The following is a 27,998-nucleotide window of genomic DNA, read 5'->3' as shown; positions in this document are numbered from 1 at the left end:
TTCCGGTCTTGGTCGGTTCCAACCGGAAAAGAGAATGTGGCGCGCGATAAAGGCTGTTGTTGCTTAAACTACACAGTTAGTGAATTTTAAAGTCCGTGCTCCAAATGATAAAGGCAACCCATCTTAAAATAAAAAAGGAAAAATTAAGAACATATACTTAGTTATTTGTCACTGAGAAGAAACGGGAATTACTTTACAGTCATAATGCCTCGAAGAAAGGTAAGAAGGGAGATGTTACGAAAGGGTCAATGTTTTACTAGCGAAGCGACGGGTGTTCTCTCAAAAGGGTCCGTGTTCACTACATAGGCGCACTTTTTAGTGTATTAAGGAAGTCCCTCGTATGCCTATCTAGTGCCCTATGTATCCTGTAGGACTCCATTCCGGATTGAGCCACGGCTAAATTTACAGCAGGACTCCTCTTTTGTATTAGCTAGACGCCTGTTAGCCTTTTTCACACTTGGCTCTGTGTTTTGACGCTGATATTGTGAAGTTATTTTTTAAAATAGTTTATGTAATACTTAACCATGAACACACATCGCTAAACCGATATAAACGGACGGCGTTTAACATAAAAGTGTGAAAAGTCCACTGGCTGTTCACTAAGCTATCACTGAAAAAACGAGCACTGTTGGTTGGGCTAGCTATTATGGCGGATACGTTTTTTTCCCTTCCTAACGAAAAAGCGAGAGGCCAACGGCAATAACTACCCTGTTCGTGTTTTTGCAGAGTGTTTGTCTGTTTGGTAGTCAGTGTAATGTTAAGGTCGGTTAGATAGCTAGACGCTAAGAGTGTGTGATGGCGAGTCGACTCCGAACCATTTGAGCAAAATGAATCTATTCCTCTGAACCGAGTCGACGTTTCGAATCCTGGCTTGCTCACGTGACCCGGTTTACACAAACTAGCGGTATATTAAATATGAGGTAAATGGCTGCGCGTGTGAACTGTACTATATTACAGGTTACTCTTGGACATTGCTGATATTTTCACTCTTTTCCATATGTTAGAATGTTAGACGTGTCACAGTTTATGCAAGAATAGCAATATAATAAGCATGACCTGTCTTTTCATGTTATTTAGCAACTGCTGCTGAGAATTTGTCTTAAAATGTAGCATCATTAGTTCGGTTCAGTTTTATTAATATAGAGCATTTATCAATAGACATTGTCACGAAGCAGCTTTACAGACATACGGATGTAGATTTAAATCAGTAATGAGCAAGCTATAGGTGACAGCGACGAGGAAGAACTCCAAGAGATAACACGATGAAGAACACTGGAGAGGAACCAGACTCAAGGAAACCCATCCTTATCTGGTACACACCGGATAGAAAAGTGTGATGGCATTAACCCCATAATATTTGGGTTTGCTCAAACACCATATGGATAAACATGTCTGGACACCTGACCATCACACCCATATGTTGCCACAAAGTTTGAAGCACACAATTGTATAGAATCTCTGTGTATCAGGACTGGATTGCTAATCTGGCATACCGGGCATTTTCCCGGTGGACTGCCGCACTTTGGGGCCTATACAGTGTGTGTTTTGTGTTTGCCAAAGACTGGCCCACCATGCAAGGACAGCGGCCTGTCGTTTTTCTTCTGTATTAACAGCGTAAACCCAATCACAATGCACCATAGATGGAGTGATGAAGTATCTTGCTCTGCCTATATCTAAATATTGCTTCACCCCTCTTCCCTTCTTCTCCATTTCTTAAAATGGACAGAGCAAAGTGCAAAGGTGGTGCTGAAAAGCTCCACCTCACATTGCCGTGAGTGACTTTGGTGATCATCATTTGATGAAGACGTGTGGCTGTATAATAGACCTGTGGGGTCTATTTGTTCAAATTGTTCAAGATGCTCTGGCTGCAGACCTCCTCTCTGGAGTCACTTCTGTAGCCAGAACCCACTATCCATTGCTCATGAATGCAGACTGCAGGTCAAATCCCCAAACATGTACGGCATTGACCTAATTGCCGTATGTCACATACAAAGAAATATCTAATTCCTCCTTTCTTATCATTAATATTAAGCAAAAGGATGATCTTAACTGTGTACTGTAAACGTTAAGATATATTCATCATCAATATTTGGATATTTGAAATCTGTATGAACTAAATATTTAATAGGCTATCAAATGAAATAAATTATATCAGCTCCATGCGTTAAATGTTGAATAGCTGATCACTACTTTGACCCTAAGTTTCTTTTCTTTGACAATTTTACTTGAGCATGGAGATTGGCCACCTCAGATCACCAAAGAGTAGGTTGAGCACCAGTGAGTACATCGGTCCACTTAAACTGGTATATACAGTAGGTATACACACTGTGTGTGTATTTTAAACGATGTGTATTTTGATTGATTCTGGATCATAGTGGTGGGGCCGCCTAGACCTGAAATGCCAGGGCTGATTTTTCGTCCCAGACCAGCCCTGCTGTGTATGCTGTAGTATTGCAATTTTCCTTCATTGGAACTAAGAGACCCAAACCTGTTCCAGCATGACAATGCCCCAGTGCACAAAGCGAGCTCCATGAAGACCTGATGTGCCACGGTTGGAGTGGAAGAACTCAAGTGTACTGCACAGAACCCTGACTTTAACCCCACTGAACTGGAATGCTTGCTGTGCACCTGGCATCCTCGCCCGACATCAGTGCTTGAGCTCACTATTTTGCTTGTGACTGAATGGACACATCCCCACTGCCATGCTTTAAAACCTAGTTAAAAGCCTTCCCAGGAGAGTGGAGACTGTTATAACAGAAAAGGGGGAACAACTCCATATTGGCCATGGTTTTGGCATGGTATGGTCAAGTCTCCAGTGGCCACATACTTTTGGCCATATAGAACATAACACTTGTCATTTCCAAAGGCATCATCGATTATTGTCAACGATAAATAAAGCTGAAACTATAATTGTATGTAGAATATCCTTCATTTGGTTGAGGATTAACATGCAAATGCTACTTTCGGGCCAAAGTAATGATTGTAATTAGATTAAAACTTATATTTTTTAGATTCAATATTAAACCCGACAACAAAAATGACTTGACTGAACACATGGTAGCAACATATGTATTATTTCAATGGTGAATAAACTATAACTAAATATTCAATGATTTAAAGGTATAGGTCATCGAAAGTAAATGTAACTTTACACAGTTATTGTGTGTCTCATTTCCTCAAATTTAGTCGGTTATCCAAAAACATTTTTAACATCTGATATTTGATTCTTTAGAGCTGTACTTGAGCTGCAAGGCTAATATAACGAACATGCAGGGTAAGCTTATAGCGGCGAGTTCGGCATTGTGCACACTGATGCCTAAATCATCACACACTCTCCTCAATCCTCCAGGTGTTGAATGACGAATCTTTCAGAATATGAGTGGTGTAATGTCTTCAGTCAGATCTTGAATTACTGCAAATAAGCAAAGTTCTGCTTCACTGTTTGCTTACAGAGAGCTGCCGGGAGCAGTTCAGACGGGACCGCAGATTCAGATGACTCCACAGAGCATGAGAAGACAGACAGCTCGCACAGTGATGCAAATCCACGTAGCAACGCACGGTTAACCAGAGCTTCTGTCCGCCTCAGCCAGGGCTCTCAAGGTAAATTCACAATTGCTAGAAAGAATAGTGCATGGTCACAGTACAGGTAGGTTTGTCTCCTCTAAGCACCAAATAGTGCTAGAGTGTAACTAGGTAATACACAACGGGGTTGAGGTACTAGAATTTAGCTGTTCAATAGCTTTATCAACGATTGATATCCTTAAATGATTGCTGCCATACAAGATCCATTAATTAGGTTCTAGAAGAAGCAAAGTGTGCAGAGTATGTTTTTAAAAAAAAATTTTTTTAGGGGTTGGTTAGGTGTTGACGGAAGAGGTGGGTCTTTAGCTGTTTCTTGAAGATGGTGACAGATTCTGTGGTCCGGACTGAGGTTGGAAGTTCATTCCACCACTGAGGAACAGTTAGTGTGAAGGTTCTTGAAAGGGACCTTGAGTCACGCTGTGTAGGTACTGGTAAGCGTCGGTCATTGATTGATCACAGATTGCGTGAGGGAACATAAGTCTTCAGGATAGTGTTGAGGAAGGAGGGTGCTACTCCAGACAAGGTCTTGTATGTGAGCGTTAAGGTGTTGAATTTGATGCGGGCGGCTACAGGAAGCCAGCGGAGGAAGATGAAGAGGGGTGTGACATGGGTTCTCTTGGTCTGGTTAAAGACGAGGCGTGCTGCTGCATTCTGAATCATCTGAAGGGGTTTATTGGAGCTTGCTGGGAGGCCCGAGAGTAGTGCGTTGCAGTAGTCCAGTTTTGAGATAATAAGAGCCTGGACTAGTAGCTGTGTAGCCTTTTCGGTGAGATATGGTCTGATTTTCATGATGTTGTACAGGATGAACCTACAGGACCATGCAGTTGTTGAGATGGGGTCTGTAAAGTTCAATCTAATCAAATGAAATGACTAAAAATGGAGAGAAAAAAAATATGATACAAGCGCTTAGATCTGCATCATTCTGGTGCGGACCATAATTAAACTGTTTTATAATGATGACGTTCACATGTTAAAACAGACCGATCTAAGAAAATGTTAGATAGGTCCTTCCAAATCTAGGTAGGTGTGAAAGCATCACAAAGATTAATCATGTAATATCTTTCTGCTCTTTTGTTTTTACACAATTCCGAATCACAAAAATGTCCCCAAAAAATGACCCACACCGCTTATTGTTGAAATCTGGGCTAAAAAGCTACGCTGGTTGAAGTGGAGTGTAATAAACCTCGCAGTGGTTATAGCTTAACATTTTAAACAGCTCATGCCACCACAAATCTAACCAAAGTTTTTCAATAGTCACCATTTTTGGTCTAAACCCACTCTCTGCTTTTCAGCCATGCAATCATTAACAAGTGTAACGTGTGTGTGTGTGAGAGAGAGAGAAGGCAGATTTATGCCTCTGTGTAAACAATAAAATTACCCTCATTCAGTACTTTTTGTCTTCTATAGACCAGCTCATGCTTTGTGTACGCCGTTAAAAACTTTAAAATAGATCATGACAGAAACGGATGAAAACACTTTAAAAAGTCTAAGCATATTCACTCTTAGTTTCTCAGACCGGTGTCTTTAATTAAAAAAAATTCTCTTCTATAATCATAACCTCACTGAACGATGAGTATAAATGAACACAAGCAAGTGTGTGATATTACTGTGTGATATTATTGTGTAATGGGTTCATTAACAGAAAACTACAATCATAATTTTGTGTTAATGTAAATATTAGGGCTGGACAATTAATCGAAAAGTAATCAAAACCGAAATTCAGAGCCTCTAATCAACGTAATTGCCCCTTGTCGATTATTTCGTTTTTTTTTAATCCTGTTACTATGTTCCCCTTAAGAACTTACTAGTGCGTGTGTAGTCACGTGACTCCGCCCCATCCAGTCAGCGGCATGGAAGCAACATGGAGGTGGACTCAAACACAGAGTTAACTGAGCAACAGGTGCAGCTTGTACCAAAGAAAAACACAATGTCCTTCAATTGGATGCATTTTGGCTTCAGTAATGAAGACACCGAACAAGATGACGTCAAATGTGAACACTGCAGAAAAAAAAAACGTTTCAGCAACCAAAGGTACTACCACCAATCTGTTTCATCACTCGGAACACAATGATGTTACCGAATATGAACAGTGCATGGCTCAAGAAGAGAGAGACTGACAAGCGGCCAGCAACAAGTGCAGATAATACAAGCATTAAAAAAAATGCTACATAATATGTAAAGGATTGAAGAAGATGGAAAGAAATAATTGATGCCATTTGTTACTACATCGCAAAATATTTTGGCTCCCATAGCTACAGTGGGTTTAAACACCTCGTTAAAACTCTTGACAGAACATGCACTATGCCACCGCAACCATATTTTTCCAAACTCCGCTGCCCAACATGTACAAAACATGTCATAAAAAGGTAGCTGCTGAGCTGAAGTCTGCACTTTGCAGCCACATCTGATCTCTGCTCAAATAGGATGATAGTTAATATTTTAATAGTTTGTGTTTCCTTCAGTTATTTTAAAATAAAAAAGATAAGAAATACATGCTTTCATTAGGAAAAAAAAATATATCCCAACTTTAATAGTTGAGCATATTTACAGTACAAACCTTGTCAAACTATGAGGGCAAAAAAACCCCAAAACAAAATAATCGTTCATTAATCGTAATCAAGGTAAATGTTCAATTAATCGAGATTTTGATTTTAGGTCATATCGTCCAGCCCTAGTAAATGCATTATATAAAATGAGATGCTTTATAAAGGCTGTAGCTCATTATAATGGCCAATCTATTCTTGCAGGATGACACAGTTTACTTTCTCTTTCTTCTAACAGACTCCAAAGAAGCACACAACATAGGTGATGCAAACCACATCAAGTCAGTAAAACTAAAATTAAAGCATCCATCAGTCAGTATTTGATAGAACTGTGGATATAAATACTAGTTAAATTGAATTGCTTCAGTACAAGAGCTGCTCATACTGCTGAATATAGCCGACTTAACACTTTGGTGATGCTTTCAGTGAAAATTTACTTGGTTTATAATTGTTTAAAGTTTTTTTTAAACAATTGTACAAAATTGTATAAAGTTTCAAACTTTCCGGGTTTCAAAACAAAATTATGTCCATGTTATCTTCTATATATTATTCCTACATTGAATCACGGCCTTGTGCTGTTTTTCAGATTTTCCTCAAGGTAATTCTGTAAATTCTGGTGTGTAACAGAGCCTCCTAGAGGACTGACACGCATTATGTGCACCCTCGCGGCATTGCTAAACTCTCAAATCTGATTGGTTAGAAGGTGTAAATTAGTTTACTGTCACAACAGCTTTCACAGTAGTGTCCACTGCAAGGCGAGTCGCAGGGTTATGTTAATGCACTTTTTGTAATGTGCTGTTGTTCAAGAGATTTGTGTAGAAATATAGCGATTTGCCAAAGATTACAAATGTAATTCATTAATGAACAACAAATCATGCTTTCTAACTGTTTATAGTTGTATTTCATGTTATGGATTAGTTAGTTCTTTTTTAATTTTTTATATTATACCAGCTATACAGCTAATGTTTGCTCCCTCTTTTTTTTTCCCTCTTACCTGAAGTTAATAAAACTAAAAAAGCAATTTATTGCATGTTACAGAGAAAGCTGAAAGCTCAAAGTTCTCTGTCCTGAAGTCTTTAACATTTCCCTACTTTCTGACCAATCAGACTCGAGAATTCAACTATGCTGTGATATAACAGGAAGTAACTTGTTTCAGCCATCCCACAACATGACTATTAATGGTTAAAAATTATGACATGTCATTCAGTAACTTAAAAAAATGCTGTAGTGTAAGACACGGTAACAGGGTGGTAACAGTACCTGTTTTGCGGTGGGCCGCATCACATCACACCGGTGTTAATTGTCATCTTAGAACAGCATTGGCCTTACATGATATATTCGTTTGAAACCAAATACATTTTCATGTATTGCTTTTTTTAAAGTTTTTTTTATCATAATGGTGGGAACGTGTTTCCGCATACTACTTATTGTAACAGAAAATGAAAACTAAATCTATGAAGAACCTATTATTGGCACTTTAAAAAAAAAAAAAAAATTCTTCATTCCCGTGATGGGTGCACACTGAAATCTGCTTCATGAATTTCCAGTCATGAGTTACAGGGTTGTTGTGCACACGATGAGCACAACAACCCTGTAAATATTGACTAAATGTCTGTTATGTGTAATTTGCAATCTGTACTGCTCTTCACGTTAGATGTCCCAGCAGACGTGAAGCAAGTAGCAGAGAGAGACGAGTCACCACCCAGGACTCCTACAGGCAATGCGCCCTCATCCGAGTCAGACATTGACATCTCCAGTCCCAATGCGTCCCATGATGAAGGTGCAGCCAAGGACCAGAAAGACTCAGGCAGTGATCCGTCTCATCGACCAAAGCGCCGCCGCTTCCACGAGAGCTACAACTTTAACATGAAATGTCCCACACCTGGATGCAACTCTCTGGGTAGGTAAATATATATTTCTCAGTACCATGCAAGACATTGTTTTCTTTCACTGAATAAAACTTATTTTTTTAAACAATAAGACTTTTTCACAGCTAGTTTTTTTTTTTTATATATATATAACTATAATGCTTTCCCAACCTTTCACAGGACATTTAACTGGAAAACATGAAAGACACTTCTCCATATCTGGCTGTCCTCTTTACCATAACCTATCAGCTGATGAGTGCAAGGTTTGATAGTGATATTAATATTTTATGCAGTTAATTGAGCACATTTGTCTTGTACCTCGGTTTGTACAAGTTTTATGCACTATGTTTTCTGTGTTAAGGTAAAAGCTACTGAACGGGAAAAGCAAGAAGAGGAAAGAAGTCAAACTCAGAATGAGGACAACAGACATGCTACTCGTCACCAGGTACATGATCATTCTATAATTATAATTCAATATGTGCTGGGTTTTTACAAGTTTAACTGTTTATTTATTTCCGTTTTTGTTGATCATACCGTATGTACTTATGTACCTATATGCCTGGAGCAGTACTTTACATAGGACAAGGTGCTTAAACCTGCGTTAGCCTCTCTCCTGTGCTCGTATGTGCCCAATGACTGTGTAACGTTGTGAAAAAGATGTAAACATGATAGAAGTGCCACTAGGGGGCAAACCTCGACCGTCACATCATGATTAACGTGGTGTTCAGTGAAACTATGGTATTTGCCTGAGGTTGGAGTTGGATTTACAGTAATTAAATTTCTAATTTTTATTCCTAAGTAGAAAAATCTATTTGTTCCTAATTCAAATTTTATACAAAAATAGAATTAATAGAATTTCCTCAAGAATGTGTACAGCACCTACTGTATCTGTTATAAGAAAATGAATCTGTCCTGTTTGAATATTTGTTTATGTTCTCCATACAATACTTTGCAAGTAACTGAGTTCAGATATTCCATCCATTACACTGGAATAGCTCAAGTGAGTTTGATTTGTATATTATTCATGCAGGCTCCTACTGCAAGGCAGGTAAAATATAAGGAGAAAGTTCAAGAATTGAGGAAGAAGAAGGACACTGGACTGTCAAAGGAGCAGAAAGAAAAGTACATGGTATGTCTCTTGTTTGCTGTGATCCATACTATTTGTGTTACTCTGTTGTATCCACGATATTGAATTTAAGCTTGGTTTCTCATTAGGAACATAGGCAGACCCATGGAACAACTAGAGAGCCACTTTTGGAGAACATAACAAGTGAATATGATCTTGAACTGTTTAGAAAAGCCCAAGCAAGAGCGTCTGACGATCTGGTAAGAACAGACGACTCCTTCTGCACTCTTCTCTAAACATTTTTGTATTCAGGCTCGACTAGTTTATTGGTTGGCCAATAAAATCGTATGGTGTTAATATTCCACAGAGAGACCAGACTTTTGGGCAAATAACCCTAAATGGACTTTACGAATTTGATGTGAATGCAAGATTCAATTTTTTATTAATTCCAGATTTATAATCTAGGACTACTGTAACATCTGAACATTATATTATGTCTGTAACATAAGTGACTAAAACCTAATGGAAAATTCCTTGCACAGACTTTCCACCCTGCTATGAAGGGTGAACTAACGTTTCATGACGCATCTCTTCAATAAGTTAGGAGGTGTGTTTGTAAGGTCACATCGCTTTCAACTGTCACGTCCAGTTGCGAACGATACATTAGAAATAAAACATGATGGGGCATGTTGTTATAGAAAAATTAATCCGTGTGGGGGTGGTGTGATACAGTCCAACATGAAGCAGAGGAGCATAGTTTCTGCTTGAGGCAATGCTGTAAGCAATGGCAGCTTGAGTGGCATTGTTCGCACACAGATTTTTTGTAGATCTGGAAGATTTAAAAACGACATTCTCTAGATAGTACACCAGAGACTAAACATCCCTGTCCATCTGATTTCCAGGTCAAACTGTAAAATGTTGAATGATTTCATGCACAGCAACGTTTAGCAGAGTTTCTGGAGAATTTCTCGTTAAAATTGTCCACCATTGTTGTGATTGTTGTTGTGATTTTGCTTGTATTTCCTCATTTGTAAGTCGCTCAAGTCATTAAAAAATATTTGCCAATCTTGAAAATCCAGAAGACTGGTGCACAAAACAGACTAACAAACACTAATAGGAAAAGCAGTTCGTGTTAGTACTCGGTAATGAACTTGATAGGTGCATGAGTATGTGCTTTGAAAAACAACAATAATTAGTTTAGTGGAGATAAACAGGGAAAAGTCCATCTTCGTAGTTAGAAAGATATTTCTAATAATAATTTGTTAAATAAATAAAACAAAAGAGGAGAGTTTCTCTTATGACCTTATTTGTAAATCAGGTGACCTATAATTTGGGAACCCTCTGCAATCGGCGTAGTGTTGGCTGTTAGGCAGCACTAATCACTTGCAGAAAGTGACTTGTGTGTGAGCATATTTCACGTGCTCAAGTTCTTCTCATGTTAGAAGGTTACAAGTGACTTGTTTTTATATTGTATTATTTCTAACTCTCTAAAATGGTCAGCCAAAACTATAAGCTGTCAGAATTTTAACTTGTCAAATAAGACCACTGACAACTTTGCTTTGATCAGGTCCATCTTTGTGATGCTTCTGCTAATAGTATTCCGTTTCTCTCATATCTCTCCTCATTTCTCCTTTTCAGTTATTTTACATACAACTTAATGGTAGGTTCTTATTCAGTTGTGTTTTTGTTTGTATGCTGGATTTGTTCAGGAGAAGCTGCGCATGCAAGGTCAAATCACTGAAGGTAGTAACATGATAAAAACTATTCTGTTTGGTCGCTACGAGCTGGACACCTGGTACCACTCGCCTTACCCAGAGGAATATGCCCGGCTTGGCCGCCTATACGTCTGCGAGTTCTGCCTGAAGTACATGAAGAGTCAGACTATCTTGCGCAGACACATGGTAAAAATCTTACTCTTTGCTAAACCACTGTTTCTTTCTTAGTCTACTTTTAAGAGTTCCAATCAAAGTGTGATCTCAGGGATGAACCTTATAAATAATGCTATATGTTATAATGCTATAAAAATAAAGCACGTCACAGGTATTGTGGTCACGTGCTTTAAGACAGTGTGTGTCAGTATGTTCTTGTGAGGTCTGTTGTCTGTCAACATCATATGCTTTTATGGGATGTGATAAAAAGACATCAGTATGTGAGATCATAAAATCTGTCAATAAATTTGACATTTATGGCATTTTGGTAGATATCCATATCCAGAGTATTGATTTGGGCAAAGAATGCACTTGAACTTCTGCTCAAATGCACAGTATAGTACAGGTATGGAGACAGCGTATTGGTTGCGTTTACATTTATTGGTTTGTTTGAGTTTTTTTAGTTGGTTTAAGTTTAGCTCTTGCTTAAGTTAATGTAACGGTGGGTTCAGTCTCCATATAAGATGGCTAATGACTCAGTCAGGGAAAGTTCATTCGACCAACTGGGTGCAGTACTGGGTGCAGTCCTCTTTGCCTTGAGGTATGGCAAGTCGAGCCTTGCCATGTCAAATCCAACCTGATACTGATCCAGCATTTCAGACAGTTATCCTTCCCTATCATTATGCTTTGCATAATGCCTAGTAAGCAGCTTGCTTCTTTTCTTGCTTCTAATTTGTATTTGAATCCCACAGGCCAAATGTGTGTGGAAACATCCCCCCGGAGATGAGGTTTATCGAAAAGGAGCCATCTCCGTGTTTGAGGTGGATGGGAAAAAAAACAAGGTAATAGCGGATCATTACAGCATTGCCTGTCTGCTGTGTAGTGATTTTTATTGGAGATGAAACACATTCCTTAAGTCATGCACCTTAACAAAAGAACCTTTTACCTTCCTCTTGGTAGATCTATTGCCAGAACCTGTGTTTGCTGGCTAAGCTGTTTCTGGACCATAAGACACTGTACTATGACGTTGAGCCCTTCCTCTTTTATGTCATGACTGAGGCTGACAACACAGGCTGCCATCTCGTGGGATATTTCTCAAAGGTATGAAGGTCCCAAAAGCCAGATATGCCTTCTCCTCCACAGGTTACACATACAACATTCACATTAACGTTTCACACACTAAAGACATTTTATTGATAACTAACTGAGAGTGTTTTGCTAAACCTGTTGTCTGATTTTTGCAGGAAAAAAACTCCTTCCTGAACTACAATGTGTCCTGCATTCTCACCATGCCACAGTATATGAGGCAGGGCTATGGCAAGATGCTGATTGATTTTAGTGAGTTTTCATAAACAGTCAAGTATTAGTATCATGGCACACCACATTGTATAATCGCTGCCATTTTGAGGACCAGACAGCTCTATCATTATTGTGTCTTTGCCTCATTAAGAAGATTCATTTTTGTTTATACTGATAATCAACTGCCCACTACATACATCAGTGCAGCAGACCCTCCTGTCATGCTGACTGATAGCTATAGACTGTTAAAAACGATGGACGACGCACCTTCACTCTCTTCCTTTGTCGAAAAGTGAAGCAGCCAATGTCCCAATATGGAGCTGACATCTTGGAGCCCGAGTCTGCACAGTAGTGAACTCGGAGCCCGAGTCTGCGCAGTAATGAGCATGAAGTGGAGCTACGGTATCAAGGTCCCACCTACACTCCCGCAGAATCGATTGCAAGCACACGCCCCTGAACTTTTTCAACTCTATATCAGTGTGAAATAAACAGTTATGGAAAGTAGAAATTAAAGTTAAAGTTCCAATCTCCTCCCGAAGATCCTGAAAAAAGTCCGTTGGTGCCTCAGTGACTACTTCACTCATAGAAGCTGTCAATCATATATAATGACAGTTTTAATCTCCTCCTGATAAAACGTGCTTGGATTAAAAAAAAAAAAGAAAAATTCCTGTATATCGATACTCTAAGCTTTGCTAGACAACTCAATTAACCAGTGTGTGAGTCTGATCTTTGTAGTCTGTCCATATTTTCTAAACTTATTTGTTTGCTGTAGGTTATCTGCTGTCCAAAGTGGAAGAGAAGGTGGGATCTCCTGAAAGACCTCTCTCTGACTTGGGGCTCATCAGTTACCGCAGCTACTGGAAGGAAGTCCTGTTGCGATACATGTACAACTTCCAGGGCAAAGAGATCTCCATCAAAGGTAACTACAGCAGAGTGGTTCTTTACCCAAAACCTTACCCAGTCAGCTACAGGCTGGAACTCTGGCACACAGTCAGAAGTCAGGATACGTAGGTGTGCCATCTTAACTAGCCGCGGAAAGATGGACGTTAAGAGAGAATTCAGATCACTAGTGCATGGACTCCAAAAATCAAGCTATGGTTTTGACAAGGGAGGAAAGAGTACATGTTAAGACCACCAGTGGTAAGAAACAGTGCAGGAAAACCACTGTGATTGCTCTGTAGATGGTTCTCTGAGACAGTTTCTGCAACCTTATGCATTTCTTTTGTTCAGAAATCAGCCAAGAGACTGCTGTGAACCCGGTGGATATCGTCAGCACTTTGCAGTCACTGCAGATGCTGAAGTACTGGAAGGGGAAACACTTGGTTTTAAAGAGACAGGTAAAGCACATGCACTAGTATCTATTTTATGCTAATTATAGTTTTTCCTATGGATATTAGAGGTTGGTGATATAAAAAAAAAAGTCGCAATGTGCTATAGAAACAATAATATTAGAACAAGCATGTTAATTTAAACCTGTGAATTGTCTTGCAGCACTATTGTCAGAGCTGCTGCTAAAGAAAATTAACCAACACATTCTGACCAATCAGTTATAATAATTCAATAGCACTGTGGTATAATAAAAAGGGAAAAAATGCTGTGGAATAAGATCCACCAACCTCTTAGTCTATTCTTACACACTGTGACCTTAGTATTAGACCTTAGTATTACTTTGTCTGGCATTTTGGTTGAAAATGTGTTAAACACATGGTTTATCACTGGGAGATATTTTATAGTCCTGTTGTGTGTTTTTTTTGTTTGTTTGTTTTTGGTGTGATATTTTTTTTGTGTGTGTGTGTGGGGGGGCATTCTATGAAACAGAATGAAACATTCTATTTCCAGACTCATAAAACCTGATTTTGTAAGGTTCTATCTGCCAGCCAGTCATCATCGAGGATGAACATGGTCTTGGCCAATCAATATCCACATTCTTTTTACACTCATACATAAAAGATCTGACTTGAAGCCTAAGTATGGTGTGTGAGAAGAGGCAGTGACTTTGAGAGATAACATTAGCTTTAAATATTACTAACATTAGCTAGCTGTATACAATGTGCTTATTAAACTGAACTTTCCAGTGTACATAAGATCAGCTAGCAGCTTGTAGTATGTTTTTTGTGGTTGCACAGAAACATGTATTCTTTTTTTCTAATGCATTTAATACAATAAAATGGTTAAATATCTTGTTTAAAGACAGTTTCAGATTTTTATGAATTGACACCACTTGGAGAATACAGTGTGAAAACTAAAACTTATTGAGCAACATTTATGACCTTTATAGGCTCAAAATGTCTTTCTCTACTAAGTTAGTTTTTTGCTGTGGTTTATGAGTATTTGATCTTACAAAATAGCATGCTTGGCTACTGTTTAAAAATTCACTTTCTAAATATCTCAGTTTCCATAATCAGGGTGTCTGCAGGTCCTAAATTGTCTTAAATTCCTTAATGTAAAAATAAGGCTTTGATTAACATTAAAATGTCTTAAATTCACATTTCATAGGTCTTAAAAATGCACCCGAACCAACACCATCAAGAAGATTTAAATTTTATTTTTGTTTGTTGCTGTTTGAAATGGTAAAGCCATGTGACTGTGTAGCACTCAGTTTGTGTGCTGCTCATCAGTATTTTAGAGCGGCTCGGTTCACAGTAAATGCCGCTCCTCACCGTCATCTTTGTCTGTGCTGTGACTTTGAGTCGCTTTTAACGTGCATTTAGACATGACACGCGCCAGATTCACTTTGGTTTTACGTTAGCATAATCTCAAACATTTTTGTGGGCAAAGGTTTACAGCATTTCACCTGATGGGTAATGAGAAGTGAATTTAGAAAACTTGCCAACTAAGCGAAGGTCTTCCTGCAGTTTTCCACCAAAGTAAAAGCCACATAACGCATAAAAGTGAATTAAGTCAGAAATATATTACTATTGTTATATTGCTATTTGTACCCCAAATAAAAAAATTATTGTTATTATTATTAAGTATTATTCAGTGCAATAGTAATATAACAAAATAGCAAAGGTTTTTTTCTGTAGGTTATATTTATAACCCTACTTGTTGCATTACCCTGGCATTAAATTCCAAAAAAAAAAACTTGTATATACTGTTGTGAGGGGGTTTCTGATACAGCTGCTGAGGGAGTGATGGTAAATTTTACATCTTTTTCTCTTCTGACTGCCATAATCCATCTCTCTATATATTTTTTTCCTCTCTTGGAAAGGCATGGAAAGGAAATACTGGATTTTTTAAAAGAATAATACAAATACAAAAGGATAATACAAAAAGGATATGTACTATGGTGTCCCATATACCTCTACAGAAGTTTACCCTGCTGTAGTTTACTTAAACCCAGAAATAGAAGTGTATGCATCAACACAATCCATTATAGCTGATGAATCGTGTAGCAGGATTGAAGTGACGTTCAGGTCTTTAAATTTTTTGGAAATGTCTTGAATATGGTATTAAATTTGGTATGGTATTAAAAGTATTAAATTTGAAGTGCTGTTACCTGCAGATACCCTGATGATGTAAATTTTAAGTAACTTTGAAGTAAAGTGTGGGTCTTGTTTCAGGATTTTAACGTATTGCTAGATGGAATCTCCAAAAATTTTATATCCCATACCTCAGGGTGACTCTTCACCAGAGAGAAGCTTATAATACTAACATTGTCATATCTTTAGTAGATAGTGATTTTTTTTTTTTCTTTCATCTGTACAATATGATTGTAAAATGTTCCTTGATGTCTACCATCACAGGATCTGATTGATGATTGGAAAGCAAAAGAGACTAAACGAGGCACCAGCAACAAGACCATAGATCCAAGTTCACTGAAATGGACCCCTCCCAAAGGAACCTAGGAAGTCCCATTGAATACCCTTTTCTCCCGTTTCAGCCTTTTACATATGTCAGCATCCTTTCCAATGAATTTACAGCGTTCATTGTTATTTTGGTCTCCGTGTGGCCTTTTTACTTCTAGCTCTGTTGTAATATTTTTTTGTTGTTTTTTTTTTTTTTTTTTTTTTTTTTGTTCTTGTGCCGCTGTAATTATTTTGCAGATCCTCTCTTTTGAGTACATATTTTGGAGTGTTCTGCGCTTCAAAGGAGGACATTTGACTGTGACTTAACGAAAACACACCCAATCTTTAGAAAGACTTTAATTCCAGCACACCTTAATATTAAAATTTTACTGAAGGTTTTGATTAACCGGCTTAGCTCTGATGAAACTAAACTTAACATAACGATAGGAACTGGGTTGGGCCAGTCAGCTTCAAAGCATAGGTGTCATTGCAAAGTATTTATGCAGCTCTCACACCCATCAACTGCAGAAAGACTTTGTAATTAACTGAATATTTCAATCAGGTGCTTTTATATCAGGGATGACACTTTACATGAAAGGCGCCTCCTACAACAGGAATTCGAACACACATGCTTTACAAGTTGGGTTTACTCCTATTACTGATGTCAATTTCAGTATAGTATAGTCAGCACACAAACAGTATTTCATCTTTTCCTTCCTTCAGAGCTCTTCGCTTTTCATTCCTTTCTGACTTTTTTTTTTTTTTTTTAAGTCATGCTCAGATCTCAAATAAACCATTGAAATGTGCACATATATTTCTTGTATTTTACATATGCATGCGAAGACTTTTTTTTGTGCAACAAGTAATAAGTTTATTTCACATCTCCAGGCTTAATTTACATGTTAATGGATGCTTTTGCTTCCTTCTAAATAGGAAAATGCTCTCGCATAGTATCGTGACTATCAGTAATATTGAGGATTGTCCCATTCCTCTTGCAAATCTGTTGGAAGAAAACAAAGATGTCAGTTTACAAGATTGTGGCATTTATCGCATATATAAATAAGTTAAATGTGTGTGATTTAAAATGCTGCACCTGATTGCTTGTCTGATTGCATAGCTGTACTTGTCTCGGCTGGGATTATTCTTGTGAATGTGTCTGCAAAAACAAATGCCATGTTTTAAACGGTGGGGTGAGGTAACAACTTTATTTTAAAGATCTTATATGTAACTTTGAAAGCCAGTGGAATCTGGGATTTTAGACCAGATTCCAGAGTTTCTCGTTTTTCAGAAAATCACCAAATGGTAATAGTTATAGAACCAGAAATTTATTTCTTAATGTATTTAATTGCATTTCATTTACTATAGAAATATATTTGAGCTCACCAAATTTCACAAACTGCGTTCCTTTGAAGGCTTAAACAGTGCACAATGCATGACTAGCTTGCATTTTTGTATCTGATGCTTCTTCTCATTAAGTCTGAGAAACATAATTAACTGTGATTTTAATTAACACTACAATTTCTGGCGTGTTTACAATGAATAGTGATTACTCTTGCAGCATGAGAGTGTTTGGCATGTAGTACAATCCAGCATGAGCAACAGCTAATGTTAGGTGAGACAAATGTTTCCAGCTGAATGACAGCAATAGTAACAAAGGCCATGCCACACTCTGCATGAAATGAGGAAATCGAGTGTAGGATGATGGATCATGTCCTTGCATCACTACATCAACACCACCACAGACTGCAAGCAACAAATGTCTAATGTAGTACAGAGAGTCTGTCTGTAGTGACCACTAGAATTTACCTCCTCTTAATGATCTACCCATGAGACCAACAAACTTCTCTCCTTTATTTCCTGTAAAGACAGCAGAACAAGAAGAGGAAATATGTATCCCCCTGATAAATATGATGGTCTCTAATATAACATGATTTTCAGCATAATGTTGCTATAGTGATCAAAAGGATTCAATGAGTATGTTAGAGGTTTTATTGTTTCATTACTCACTTTTCTGACCCAATCTTATACGCTGTGGAATATCTATAGAGAAATAAGATGAAAAAGTTTTGTTTCCTTCATTTTAACACTCCATATACTCATATTGTACATTTAACAAAGTGTAGGTATAAACTTCGTATTAATCAAAGTTAGACAGGTTTGAAATATTGCTTTCACATACGCCTGTTGTCAAGGAGAAATAAATTCTCACCAGCACGTTTTCCCATTAGACCATAGAACTGGTGTGCTTTGGATCTCTTGATTAGACTTGCCACTTCACTCGCTAATGTGTCCACCAAAGGTTTGTCCTAGTAACCATAAATACAGTGTGTATTTAGCTAAATCAAATGATTGTCAGATTTTTATATTTATTACTTTTTTCCATTTACATTTGTCTTAGTATAAAATCCACAGCAGGAAAATGTTCACTATTCAATTGCTGTAGTTTAGTTTTCATGTACACAGCAGCTGGTTTTGCAACTATATTAGAAGTATTTACATTCAGTTATTTTATTGTTTTAAAAGAAAAATCATACAGAAATATCATTGTTTGCAGCCCAATTCCTATTTGTGGCTTTAATAATTGAAACAAAATCCTTGTCCTTTGTCATTATATGTAGACATAATTCTGAATCTTGAATAATTTTTATATATATAACATAAAATTACACTGACATCTAAGCTTACTAATGCAAGAGACAAAATGTGTACATAGAGCCATTCATACCTCCAAGTTCTTGGAAATCCAGTGTTCCTTGTTAAGAGTAATGGACATTCCTTGAACACTGCATGCAAGGATACTCACGGTAATGATTACAGCCAGCAGTCTCCAAATTTCCATTATCAAAAAGAGAATAACGGACAATGAGGATGTTACCAATCAATCAGTGAACTGACAGGATGATACTATAGTTAAAAAATTATTTGTAACTTTTTTTTCTTCAAAAATCAAGTGCCGGTGGATTATTCTTTCAGGTTTTTTGGAGGATGTGGTGAAGTCTGCAGTCTTTCTCTGGTCCTTCACATAGTGCTCGGTGCATTTATACACATACAACTGCCAACCCCCTCCCAGCTCTACCGTGTACCTTACCAAATTGACCCTCTTTACCCCCCTACCCCCATTGCCATAATGTGAATCAGTTTAATAGAATCACCACTTACATGAAGTGGCTCAAATCCTCTTGGCAAGTTTTGCATCAGTTCTTTTCATCAGTTTTTTTTCTCCAATGAGACATCATTTCCTGATATACTATTCATGTGTTTAGTGGTGTGCAAAAAAATTGCCCTGAAACACTGAAAAATAAAAATTATTTATATATATAATATAATGTATGTATATGTACATTTTTAAACACTAAATATAGTTTTGTTCATTTCATATTGGGTGCATGTTTTCTGCAAAATTCTTGAATGAAATTCTTCGTTAAATTATGTTTATGTAACATAACAGCCATACCACTGATAAATTGCTGTACATCGGAAATATGTATACTAATGTCACTTTTTAATATTTTACATTCTCTTTAAGATCACACAAATTAGTATTAGTATTGCATACAGTATATCCAGTTAATATTTACACATGCACAGTTCTTTGACTTTGCATTTATAAATATGAACAAAAAAGTTGTATTCATAAGCACAAAGAAGAACAAAATTGATCGGGGGGGGGGGGGGGGTAGTATTCAGACACCACAAATTACTAACATTAGTACTTTGTTGCAAAGCTGTTGGCAGTCTGTTTCCAGACGTCTATGGCAATAAGTAATTATCTTTTTGCAGCATTGTGGTTTAATTTTGGCCCAATTCCTCATCCTAAATCATCAATTCCCCAAGGTTATAAGGATCCCTATGATGGACTCAAAATTTCAAAACCCTCCATCAATCCTCCATCTTCAGAGCAGTTCAACTCAGGAGCACGTTCTCCTTTTGGTGGGGGGTTGTGCATTTTCTCCCCTGATGAGATTATATTCTCCTCTAATATGTTTCCTTTGCATGTACATGAGGTGTAGTAACTAAGTAACTGTTGTTCCTTCTGCTTTCAGGTCAACTCTTCCTGCAACTGTTCATATGACTACTGCCTTATCTCTTTCCTTCCTTATCATTAGTCATTGTGAAATTTTGAGCCAGTGATCAGTTGTGGTTCCATGAATTTCCACCTGCATATTAGTAACCAGTTGTACGGACAAGGATGTTTAAGGTCTTTGCTGTAGCTCCATAGCTGTGCAAGTAAAGCGACACATCACTGCAGCTCACTATGTTTAAATATCACTGGAATTTCCTTTAACCTTGTACACATGATGTATGCTATAATGACTTGCATACAGTGCTGTGAAAAAGTATTTACCCCACTCTGATTTCTCCTGTTTTTGTGTATATCTCATACTAAATTGTTTCAGAAATTAAAACAAAATCTAGGATAAAGGCAACCTGAGTAAACACAAAATACAGTTTTTAAATGATAATTTTATTTCTTGAAGCAAAAAAGTTATCGAATACCAACTGGGCCTGTGTGAAAATGTATTTTCCCCCACAGTTACTAATTCCCCAAATCTATGAAACTTGATTCATAATGAGGTTCAGCTGGACTAGACACAACCAGACCTGATTACTGCAAAACCCTGTTCAATCACATCAACACTTAAATAGGAGTTTTTCAACAGTATGAAGTTGGTTAAAAGGTCTTAACTAGTAACATACTATGCCAAAATTGAAAGATTTTTTTTTTTTTTTTTTTTTGCTGATTTAGGGAAACTTGCAATAATTGAGGGAAACATGAATTCTGCTCTCTACCAGAAAACAGAAGAAATCAGGATGGGGGAAACTACTTTTTCATAGTACTTTACTCTCCCAGAAATAAATGGTACTTTTTCCTTTGTGCTCAGGTGGTACCATCAAGTTTGTATGTTTTGTACCTTTTAGAATAATTTTTAATATTATAATTTTTAAAGTTACAAAATATGGACTCTTGATGGTACCACCCCACTGACAAGAAAAAATACAGTTTCAACCCTAACCCTTGAAACATCTATGGATCTCTGGATAACAGACAGTTTTACATTAATTCAGATGTTTATTTCAGTAAAGAAGCAAAATGATCTATAAGTACATTTCAGGTTGGTAAAATGCCAGAAATAGGCTTCATAACTTTCTCATGATGAGAAATATTACATAGATTTGCCTATATTCGAGAGATCTTAACTTGGCAAAATCTGTTCTAGCAGTGTCGTGTCAAGTCAAAATCTTATTTATTGAGCACATTTAAAAACAACAGAAGTTGACCCAATGTGCTTTACAGATCGATTAAACAAATAAACAATGACAGATTTACGAATAAATAAAATACTAGTAATACTACTACTACTACTATTAAAGGACCTATTCAAAAGCTAAAAATAAAAATACATTTTCAAAGAAGATATAATAGTGGTTATTGAAGAAGCTGACTGCAAACCTACCACATAAAATGCACAAACGTTTTACAAAAATATTCTAGCATTCTTCCATAAAAGTTCTTTGTCTTACTGCTGCCGTGTCGTTCAGTGTCCTACTTGTCATCACTAGATCCCTTTTATGCAATAAACTATACTGAATTTTTCATTCTGTTTCATACTGTTCCACCAAACAAACTAGTTTGGAGCTGAAAATAGCCAGTGTTTGGCACTGACGAAATACTGACTTCCTGAATCCTCCACACATCTGTCACTGACTTCTGTTTGATTGTAGATCATAAATGGATGAGATCAAGCTCACAGTGATAATTGAAGTGATTGGTTACCTGCGGTTATGAGAGATCTTAGTAAACATTTCCTCCTGCTGTAGTTTGGAATCATCAGCTAATCTACTGCATTAAGGACAAAGTGGCTTTGGAGTTCGTATAATGAGATTCAATTATAATAAAGAAGCAATAACAAAGATGTTGTACAAAAGATAAATTGGCATTAATTGCCTTTTCAGAGTCTAGCTAATCATTTTGCATTCTTTCTTTTGATGCTCTTTTTAATGGCATCACCTGTAGAAGGGACAGTTCTTTTGTTTTTGTTTTTCGCCAGAAAGGTTAGAACAGTCTAATGTAGAGTGGAGAATTGTATTATATAAGGTTTCTGGTGTAGTCGAGTGGCTCTGATGAGCATTCATCATACCACCAATCACTTGTTCATGGAAGTGATGACTCACTTGAAGATTAGAGAATGTCTAAATGTCTCCTGTAGCTTTATTTAAAGATGAAGAAAAGAAAACCTATTTAAATGGAGGGAAAAAATATTTCTGCAGTAGATACTGTATGGTATGTCTGGTTAGGAGCCACATATTAGATTGTGTTTCTCTAATTTATTCTGCCATAGTGTTCATAGGTATATTAAAAATCCAAGCACTAAAATTTACATTTAAGCAATCTATTAAAACAACTTGTCTTGTGTGTTTTCATGCTATACTAACCCCAACAAGGTTTTAGCTAGCATGAGGATGCGCTTTTGATGAAGCACTTCTGTAAGATAATCTGGATCAAGTTGTCTGCCACATGCTATAAATGTTAATGTAAAAACAAAGCTTTTGTTTAAAATCTTACCAACGAAGAAAGTTCCTAAAAAGGCTTTTGAGCAATGTTGTTTGTTTGTTTGTTTTGTTTCTTTTTTTGTTCGCTTACAATTTTTGATTTCTCTTTAATCAGAAAATTTCACCGAGAGCAGCTGAGCATTGTCATGAGGTTGAATAAAGTTTTCTTTTGTCTCCCGATGACTGTCCTATCAGGTATTGCAAAATCACCGCCCATTGAAATCGAGATGACACATACGCAATAGTGTCCTTTGATCTCGCCACAGGTGCTTAACAAAGCAAGAAACCAATTTTCAGTAATTTCACCTGAACACCACTTGTGCTCTCGCAAGCACACTGAGGTCTAACATTGAGTGCTGAATCAAAAGGAATCAGAAGCTCTACATTTGCATGTAAAAACGGCCTTTTTCAAAAGGGCTTCCACAGAGCTGACACCATATTACCATGTCATATCCAGCAGTGTGGTGGTTTCCGGCTCTGGTTTATGTACTGACATGGATATGCTGAGATATATATATATATATATATATATTTATTTATATTTAAAACCACAATGTATGTATATTTGCAGTATAGGTATGGCTTACCATATCCAGCAGTGTGATGATTCTGGGCTTTGCTTAAGAAGTTTGATTTGATTGACTGATTGATAACATTATTGTCCATTTTTGGAAAATTGCCTTTGGCTTCACGATGAAGACAACAAATAACAAATAAAGGACCTTCACTCTCTTGTTATAAAGTGCAGTGAGCAGTTGCATAGAAATAAATACATTGTTTGACATCTAAATTGAAAAATGCATCCATTAGGATGAATTAGAAGGTAATACATTGGGCAATTAGGTAGAAATGAATATATTGTTGTTACATATAAAAACTAAGTTAGGAATTCACCAAGGCAACAGCTTTTGGAATAAAAGAATTCCTAAAAAATATTCTTTGTAGCTCTAGGTACCACGGCTGGTGTCTTTTTTTCTATCTCCAACTGGGTTCACAGATTTGAGTATTTGCTTCTATGTTGAATTTTAAGTGTTTTTGGGTAATAGGCTAAATTTGGGCCAGCATACCCTATATGACCTCCCAGAGGAAAGCTTATCAAATTCACTAAATAAGGGATGGGAAGGATCTGTCAAGATCTGCCCAGTTTTCTGCCTCTTAAAAAAACACATTCAGAAATATTTAAATCTGCCAGAAGATACGGAAGTATCCAGGGAAGTCCACCAGTTTCCAGAACAACATCTTCCCACAAGCTGCCAGGACCCTCAACTCAATGCCTGCTGCTGATATTTAGGCCTCAATATTAAAGTCCATGCCTGTTGCTTACCTACCTTGAAATTAACAGACACAACCCATAATCATGCACTAGCCACTTTAACTATCAATCACTTTGTCACCTTTATCTTGTCTCATCTCTGTACTATATAGAAATGAGTCTTTTTTATTAGTTTCAGCACTGCACTAACACTATTTCTGTAACTGCCCAGCCAACATGTTTATGTGGGCCCAACGTGGGTTACACTTGGGCTACAGGGGTACTGAGTGGTCATGGGCCTACTTGGGTCAACTAAGTAGGTCCCACCTATGTGGCTCCTAGTTGGGTCACTAATGGGAAATGATGGCGTAGGCTCAAAATGGGCTACACAAATAGGGCCCATTTTGGTTTACCAAATGGATTAGACAAGTCTAAACACAGTCAATCACATATAAGCTGATTACATGGGTCTGAGATGAAAATATTTTTTTATTGCTGTTGTTGTTTTGACACTTGGACTAATGTTCAAATATTATAGCTGGTAAGTTAAGCTACTTCAATCTAATCAAAATATAAAAATCAAAACATTCATGCAATTTTACCCAATTTTCTGCTCTGTAAAAGGATCAAGAGCCAGATATGGAGAGAAAAAAAAGACAATTGTGAGATCTTGCAAAACCTTTTGCGGGATCTTGTGAGATCTCACACAGTAAGGCCCATCCCCCACCCCTTGACTTTTCCATTCGTGCCACTGCCATTGTGCTGTCAATTTTCTGGAGGTGACTGTGCTGTCAGTCAGTGTACCCAAAGTAAGAACTACATTATTATATAAAAACTGAAAATTGAAATGTATTACAAATACATTGTTTTCAGAACATAATGTTAACCAAAACATTAGTTTTTAATGTTAGAGGCTGGTATACCATTTTCCCTGAATTGCTGGTGCCCATACCAAAACAATAAGAACTGAGAATTAAAGTAGCAATTCAAATCTGTCTGAATGTATTTAATAACAATTTATCAAACGACTGCTGAACAAGTCATAAATGCATCTGTTTTAACTGTGAAAAAGGGAACAAAAAAGAGTGGCAAAATGGTTGATTAATTTATTTTCTCTTTTTAAAGGGCCCTTGGGAGAGTGAGGACGGCGGAGAGAGGAGCTGCACTGCGTTTTTGATTTGTTTTGCTTTTGAAATACTTTCTTTTAGAGTTTTCAGCTATGCAGATATAAACAGTACAAGTTAAAATCTGGCAGGAGCTTCACTGCATTTTTTTCTTTTCTTTTTTTTTTCTTTTTTTTAAATACCTTGAGTTTTCAAAAGTTATTTACAAGTTATTATAGTTATGTACAAATTATTCCCACTAAAACCTTGCTTAAAAAAGTAAACCATGAAGTACTGGTCTCTCTTCACTGAAGCAATACATTTGTGTGTACTTTGGTGGGTTAAATGTAATATTTGTATTTAGGGGTTTCCTGTAAAATAAGGTAACCTAAGCAGACAAAATCTTTTGTTTAAAAAAAAAAACAAATACTCTGCTCTCATGGATATCAAACAGTTGCAAACAAAACACAGGTTTATCAAAAGAAATCTGTTAAATATACAAATATCGGCACCCTTTTAGTCAGTACTTTTGTGGTACCTCCCTTTGCCAAGATAACAGCTCTGAGTTTTCTCCTATAATACCTGATGAGGTTGGGGAATACATGGTGAGGGATTTGAGACCATTCCTCCATACAGAATCTCTCCAGATCCTTCAATTTTGAGGTCACTCTGGTGGACTCTCCTGTTCAATTCACCCCACAGGTTTTCTATGGGCTTTAAGTCAGGGGACTGGGATGGCCATGGCAGGACCTTGATTTTGTGATGTGGTAGTTGTAGATTTTATTTCAATTGCATCCTCCAGCGATAGGCTAGTTCTGTGCTTTAGTCGTGTTAAGTCAAGTCACTTTATTTACATATTTATTTAAACACAAATGCTGGCCAAAGTTCTGTACAATACAGCACAAAACACTTTGGAGCATGCTGTTGCGCAAAAAATAAACCATGCCAGGGTGGATTAGCAGTAAGTTAGATAAGTTATGTTAGCAATGTTAGCAAATTAACTAAATGTGTCGCAACATGCGTTTCCAAATTAGATAGACTGTGAGACTTCTAAGGAGGTGAAGGAAAGAGCTCCTATTATACAAGTCGTTGCTTACGCCAACATTTTACTACAGTAGAGCCGGGAGCGCACATCCTTAAGTTCACCAGTTTAGTCCAGTGGTTTATGTTCATACATACATTATAGCTATTGCACTAACTACATTGTGTAGCATTGTGTAAAGAAGGTCACAGGAAATGATAAATTTGTACAATTTGTGATAGGCTTTTGAAATGATTGCCAAACTGACATTCTTTGGCTAGATGAGAGAAGTTTTTCTCTCAAAATCACATTATGGAATTTTGAAGGTCTAAATGATAATATAAGGAGTAAAAAGTATGTTTTTCTCTTTGTAAAGAGTGTACAAGTATTCACTTTCAATAATACTAAAGTAAAGTGCAGGGTGTCCAAAACTCTCCGTACAGAGGGGACTATGTAAGCCTGCATCACATCTGTTGTACCTTTGTCAGTGGATGTTTGTGGACTTTCACTTCTTGGTTGGTCCACAGCACTTCCAATCTTTTTGAATTTGTTAATATATTTGGCAGCCATGTTTCCTGTTACAAGTCCATTACAACCTTGTGACAGATTCCCATTCCAGACATGAGAATGATTTCAATACGTTCACCTTATATATAAAAAATTTGGAACACATTTTTCTAAAAAATGTTCATTTCCAAATAATAAGGTATCCACAGACTTTTGCCTGAATTATATGAGCAGAACTGTATTGCGAAGTGTGATTCAGGACCAAAATCTTCTTCATTATTAAAGTGGAGAAGATTTGTGCATGTTCTTAAAAAAACACCTTGCGCTTAATCAGTTCTTCAGATTTTTTGATGAGATGAGATGATGAGATTAGTCATGACTGAGAAGTGTCCTCCAAATGACACGATTGCAACCAGATTCACCCACTGATCCAACCAGGGTGTCTACAAAATGTCTTTATGTAAGGACTGATTGCACAGCATAATCAGATTGTTTCTTTTCATATTTAAATCTGAATTTTGCCATTTGTAGGAATAGATCAACCTGTCCTCAGGCATTTAGAAGTCTTTGCTTCTAGAGCCACCTCATGTGCCAAAGCTATTTAAAGCATGAAAAAGGGTATCTAGGGTATCTTTTTTTTATCCTTTGTAATTTGGTGGTTCAGTGCCAGCTCCACTGTAACAATCTGAGCTCTAAGAGGAACAGAACGTTCCCCGTGTGAACTTTTTGGCAGATTCCTCTGGCATGATTGCCATTTCATTTCACCGACAGACCTAGGCAATTTTTACAAACAGTTTCTTCGGTTAGGTCATTGTTAGAAATAAAATCCTCTCCAGATTTACTGCTTTTCTTACACTTTCTAATTATCACCATTGTATTCAGTTATATAATCCCTCAATCAGTATTTTGATGATCGTGGTGGTGATTATTCACATTAATGATCTCAAAATATTCTTCATTTACCATTATTTCATTTATTTTCCATTCAGCTTCCACATTCATTCCTACCATAGCAACAACTTGCAATGCAATGAGATGTAATTAATGTTAGGTCTTTTACTGTTTCACTACTGCAAAGGAGAAGTCCTTCACTTATTGATGTATAAACTTGATGTATTGCTTGACAATAAGTTAATTCTTCTTGGTTTCGCCCTGATGTACAGCTGATTGCATTGTCTTGTAGGAGAGACCATACAGTGATGCACGTATAAATAATTAGAGCCTGTGACTGACGTGTTTCTTGTTGCCCAGGTGTGCCCTGTTAAATTGATTGTTTAAACAATTAATAACTTTGAATGTCTTTTATTTTGAGCCCCGGGTTTTGCCTCTGAAGACTGCATTTATTGTTAAAAAGGACATACAATTTTTTAAAAAGGATAAGCCATTTTTAAGAAAGAAGAGGGTTTTCTGAATTCTGAAAAGGTCTGAATAAGAATGGCAGAGCAATTTAGCGCTGTGGTATTCAGCATTCAGGCATGGTGGAAGAAAGGAGCAAATTCTGGTAATTATAGATCATAAACATGTCAATAAACCTTAATCTTGAGCAGCA

At 37.1% G+C, this 27,998-nt stretch overlaps 1 protein-coding gene across 2 annotated transcripts; it reads left to right on the top strand.

The window, feature by feature from the left end:
* Window positions 1-6: 6 nt before the first annotated feature.
* kat7b (K(lysine) acetyltransferase 7b) lies at window positions 7-27,998 on the top strand. Of its 2 annotated transcripts, none has more exons than XM_017484343.3 (14): window positions 7-219; window positions 3,453-3,600; window positions 7,780-8,025; window positions 8,174-8,256; window positions 8,355-8,438; window positions 9,024-9,122; window positions 9,209-9,319; window positions 10,769-10,960; window positions 11,680-11,769; window positions 11,888-12,028; window positions 12,172-12,265; window positions 12,999-13,145; window positions 13,457-13,563; window positions 24,944-27,998. In XM_017484343.3, exons 1-14 carry the CDS (start codon window positions 205-207, stop codon window positions 25,061-25,063), a joined length of 1,677 nt encoding a protein of 558 aa, XP_017339832.1. In that variant the 5' UTR covers window positions 7-204; the 3' UTR covers window positions 25,064-27,998. The 2 variants fall into 2 exon arrangements, with proteins under 2 accessions (XP_017339832.1, XP_017339833.1); XM_017484344.3 differs by lacking the exon at window positions 24,944-27,998 and adding an exon at window positions 15,973-16,822 and having other exon boundaries at window positions 8-219.

Source organism: Ictalurus punctatus, chromosome 13 (genome assembly GCF_001660625.3).
Source record: "Ictalurus punctatus breed USDA103 chromosome 13, Coco_2.0, whole genome shotgun sequence".
NCBI lineage: Eukaryota > Metazoa > Chordata > Actinopteri > Siluriformes > Ictaluridae > Ictalurus > Ictalurus punctatus.
Note: the sequence above shows the minus strand (reverse complement) of the source record. Positions and strands in the feature narration are given on the sequence as shown.